Consider the following 5,000-nt stretch of genomic DNA (forward strand, 5'->3'; position numbering starts at 1 on the left):
TCTACGCCATCAAGGTAACACGCTGCCAGCAACATGTTGGAGACATCTTCACAAATAGGCTTCTTAGTGGTGGAACGGACCACAGGTCTGCCTGTCTGCCTGTCTGCCTGTCTGTCTGTCTGTCTGTCTGTGTCGGTCAGTCGGAAGAGTTCAGTTAAGCAAGTGTACTAAGAGTCCAGCATAAGAGTTACAACACAGCTGTGGGTTCACAAACAGAGACTAAGTTTCCCTAGCAACAGACATCCAGTCAGAGCTGGTCCACCAAGATCTCGTCTGAAAATGAGCTCTGATCTGTTCTCTCCCTCAAACTTTTATCCTATCCTCACAGGAGGGGTGTCTTCTGGTTTCTAGACAGAAACTGGTTTCTTACACACACACACACACACACACACACACACACACACACACACACACACACACACACACACGTGCCAAGGTCGGGGCCTCTGTGTGGTGCAACTTCCTCTTCCGTTCTCGCAACCTTCAAACAATGCACCGCTCGCAGTTACAGACCAACCTCACGGCCGACCGTCGGCAGTAAAGCCAGTGTGACTGATCAGTCTCCCCGAGTTGGTCCAAAAAGTTCCTCAGAACACACCAAAGAGACGAGATGTAATACGTCTCCATAACAGCAGTTGGCGCTAATCTAGATTGTCGCCCAAAAAATGAAAACCGGCAGCTGATTGGACGAACGCGTCACGTGGGTCTGGCTGCTCCCGGATTTTGGATTTCTGGCGACTCGTTCAGAATATGATCTCATATTGGACTAAAATAGTTCACCGAAACGTGTTTCTGAAAACATTTTAAGAGAGAAATAGGCCGTGCAGTTGCTGAATCTGTCTTCATTTCAGATCAACAAAGGTCAGTTTAAAAGATTTTCGTCAGATTTTGAGAGACTCTAGTCACGCTCATCCCGCTCGTCATTTCCGGGTGAGTCCCGACTGTCCTGTCTCTGACTGAACATGTCAGGTCGGCTAAAATGAAGGCCAAGTTAAAGTATCCACGTTTGTGACAGCGTTAGATGTGTGTGTGTGTGTGTGTGTGTGTGTGTGTGTGTGTGTGTGTGTGTGTGTGTGTGTGTGTGTGTGTGTCCAGGACACGGAGGAGGCTCTGATGATGAACCTGAGAGACAGTCAGATCCTCAACCACAAGCAGAACCTGGAGTGGAACTGGCTGCTCATCGCCACCATCTTAAAGGTCAGCCTGTCACTTCCTCTTTAAATCTTGACATTCTTTATTAGGAATAACTCCTTGAAATGTAGCATCTTGTTTTCGAGGGGGTCCATGAAAGCAAAATGATACAGTACATTCACCATTAGACAGTCCTTCCAGAAAAAGTTTTTTAAGAGAGAGAGACAGAGAGAGAGAGAGGAAGGGAGGGAGAGAGAGAGAGAGAGAGTTTTTTTGTGATTGTTTTGGGCTAAAATCCTTGATTGTGCGGCACATTTTCTTAAAAACTGCGATGGAATATGCAGGATATTTATGCAAATTTACGCGGTGAAATTGCGGGAACCTGTAAAAACTTCATCGCGGGGTTTGCAGCTTTTCGATGATGATCAAGTCGCGTAATTACATCACTTCATAACGTTCCCATGGCAACAGGGGGAAATGGCTGCTCTTGTGTGAAGTAAACGCAACATTTTTCAACTTTCTGCTAAGATGTATGTGGGACTTTTTTGCAACGAAAATGCGGGGATTATGAAATCATGCAATATTTTGCGTGGAAATCGGCAATTTATGCGGCGAAAGTGCGGCTTATTTGAAAAAATGCTCATGCCCCCGAAATAAATATGCAGATTTTGGCTGATTATGCATTGAATTATGAGATCACATAATCATGTTTTTCTGGAGGGACTGATTAGACAAGACAGTTAACAAAACAACTTGAAATCTACTTCTACACCGCTACATTTCAGACTTTATCTACATTTTCCTGATTATACTAACAGACTTTACCTGCAGGACTGTATTTTTTTTAAAGTGTGGTATTAGTACTTTTACTGCAGTAAAGGATGTGAATACTTGTTCCAGCTCTGCCTGTCTGATGTTTAAATGTTGTCTTCTCTTCCAGCACACACACACACACACACATCACACACACACACACACACACACACACACACACACACACACACACACACACACACACTCTCTCTCTCTCTCTCTCTCTCTCTCTCTCTCTCTCTCTCTCTCTCTCTCTCTCTCTCTCTCTCACACACACACTCTCACACACACACACACACACACACACACACACACACACACCTCCAGCGCTGCCTGTCTGATGTTTTAATGTTGTGTCTTCTCTCCCAGTGGCCCCATGTCAACCTCAGGAACAACAAAGACGAACTAATGCACAAGTAAGACTCCTTCCTATTGTCAAGAATGAATGTGTGGATTAATGTCTGGATGAATTCTTTGGTCTCTAAAATAAGGATCAGTGTTTCCCAAAAAGCTCAAGATGATGTCCTCAAATGTCTTGTTTTGTCCAGATTTTGTCCAATATTTTGTAGAAGAAACTAGAAAATATTCACATTTAACAAGCTGACATCACACACGTTTACCTGTTTTATCGTATCGTGTGTGTCTGTGTGTGTGTGTGTGTGTGTGTGTGTGTTTTGCAGGTTTGTGCGCCGGCTGCTGTACTTCTATAAGCCGAGCAGTAAACTGTACGCAGCGCTGGCGTTGGATCACACGAAGGCTCGCCAGCTCACCGTGGTCGGCTGCCTGTTCATCGAGTTCCTCATGGAGTCAGACGAGGTCAGAGACACACACACACACACACACACACGCACACACACACACACACACACACACACACACACACACACACACACACACACACACACACACACACACACACACAGACACATTGTCAATGCATTCCCTAGCCCCTTACCCTAACCTTAACCATCACCACTAAATGCCTAACCTTAACCCTTACCCTCACCCTAACCATAACCTAATTCTAACCCTAATCCTAAAACCAAGTCTTAACCCTCAAACAGACCTTTAACCTTGTGGGGTCCAGCATTTTGGCCCCACAAAGCTGTCGGGACCCCACAAGAATACTGGACACCCAGTTTTTGGACCCCACAAATATAGTCAAACAAGAACACACACACACACACACACACACTCAAACACACACACACAGACAGACAGACATACCACGCTTCACTCACTTATTTTGATGTTTTGTTGCTTTCAGACGGTTTATTTTTAAGATTTCTGGCATTGTATTAGATAGGACAGCTTAGACATGAAAGGGGAGGGAGGGGGTGACATGCAGCAAAGGGCCGGCGGTCGGAATTGAACCTGCAGCCTCTGTACACGGGGCGCACGCTCTACCCAGGTGCCCCGCCTTCACACATTTTTTTGTAGTTTTGCAGCTTTTTCCGACGTGTTTTTCTGCTTGTTGGGACATTTGTGTTGATGTTTTTGTTGCTTTTATCAGCGTTTATGTCGCGTTTTTCAGGATTTTGGGGCTTATTTTGAAGCCTTTTCTAACTGAGATTCTGAGATTTCTGTGGCTTTTATTTAGCGTTCATGGTTTTTGTGTTTGTGTGTTTCTACCTCCCCTGTCTCTCTCTCTCTCTCTCTCTCTCAGGACGGACAGGGGTACCTGGAGGACTTGGTGCGGGACATGGTGTCGTGGCTGTCGGCGTCCTCAGGGCTGAAGCCAGAGCGATGTCTCCAGAGTAACGGGCTGCTCACCACGCTCAGCCAGCACTACTTCCTGTTCCTGGGGACGCTGTCTGCACACGCACACGGAGTCAAACTGCTGGAGAAATGTGGCCTGTTTCAGAGGTGAGGGGGGGGCACTAACAAACTTACACTCCTGTTGGGTCCACACCAACAACCTTACACTCCTGTTGGGTCCACACCAACAACCTTAGACCCCTGTTGGGTCCACACCAACAACCTTAGACCCCTGTTGGGTCCACACCAACAACCTTAGACTCCTGTTGGGTCCACACCAACAACCTTAGACCCCTGTTGGGTCCACACCAACAACCTTAGACCCCTGTTGGGTCCACACCAACAACCTTAGACCCCTGTTGGGTCCACACCAACAACCTTAGACCGCTGTTGGGTCCACACCAACAACCTTAGACCCCTGTTGGGTCCACACCAACAACCTTACACTCCTGTTGGGTCCACACCAACAACCTTAGACCCCTGTTGGGTCCACACCAACAACCTTAGACCGCTGTTGGGTCCACACCAACAACCTTAGACCCCTGTTGGGTCCACACCAACAACCTTACACTCCTGTTGGGTCCACACCAACAACCTTAGACCCCTGTTGGGTCCACACCAACAACCTTAGACCCCTGTTGGGTCCACACCAACAACCTTAGACCCCTGTTGGGTCCACACCAACAACCTTACACTCCTGTTGGGTCCACACCAACAACCTTACGCTCCTGTTGGGTCCACACCAACAACCTTACACTCCTGTTGGGTCCACACCAACAACCTTACACTCCTTTTGGGTCCACACCAACAACCTTAGACTTCTGTTGGGTCCACACCAACAACCTTAGACCCCTGTTGGGTCCACACCAACAACCTTAGACTTCTGTTGGGTCCACACCAACAACCTTAGACCCCTGTTGGGTCCACACCAACAACCTTACACTCCTGTTGGGTCCACACCAACAACCTTACACTCCTGTTGGGTCCACACCAACAACCTTAGACTTCTGTTGGGTCCACACCAACAACCTTAAGGCCCCTGTTGGGTCCACACCAACAACCTTAGACTTCTGTTGGGTCCACACCAACAACCTTAAGGCCCCTGTTGGGTCCACACCAACAACCTTAGACCCCTGTTGGGTCCACACCAACAACCTTAGACCCCTGTTGGGTCCACACCAACAACCTTAAGGCCCTGACACACCAACCCGATAATCATCCGTTGGACAGTCTGCCAAGGTCGGTGACTCGAGTCTGTTCGGTGTGTTCCGTGCCGTTGTCCGTCCGAGGAGCTGTCG

The 5,000-nt window shown here is 47.7% G+C and overlaps 1 protein-coding gene across 3 annotated transcripts in view; it reads left to right on the plus strand.

Annotated features, from left to right (window-relative positions):
- Nucleotides 1–5,000, plus strand: part of LOC116062316 (rapamycin-insensitive companion of mTOR) — a 48,763-nt gene that overhangs the window by 20,730 nt on the left and 23,033 nt on the right. For all 3 annotated transcript variants that reach the window (XM_031316978.2, XM_035998997.1, XM_035998999.1), the window contains exons 17-21: nt 1–14; nt 1,096–1,197; nt 2,314–2,360; nt 2,625–2,760; nt 3,611–3,810. The exon at nt 1–14 is cut by the window's left edge and continues 152 nt beyond it. In XM_031316978.2, the coding sequence (XP_031172838.2) occupies nt 1–14; nt 1,096–1,197; nt 2,314–2,360; nt 2,625–2,760; nt 3,611–3,810 (499 nt within the window). The remainder of the gene's footprint in view (nt 15–1,095; nt 1,198–2,313; nt 2,361–2,624; nt 2,761–3,610; nt 3,811–5,000) is intronic.

Source organism: Sander lucioperca, chromosome 2 (genome assembly GCF_008315115.2).
Source record: "Sander lucioperca isolate FBNREF2018 chromosome 2, SLUC_FBN_1.2, whole genome shotgun sequence".
NCBI lineage: Eukaryota > Metazoa > Chordata > Actinopteri > Perciformes > Percidae > Sander > Sander lucioperca.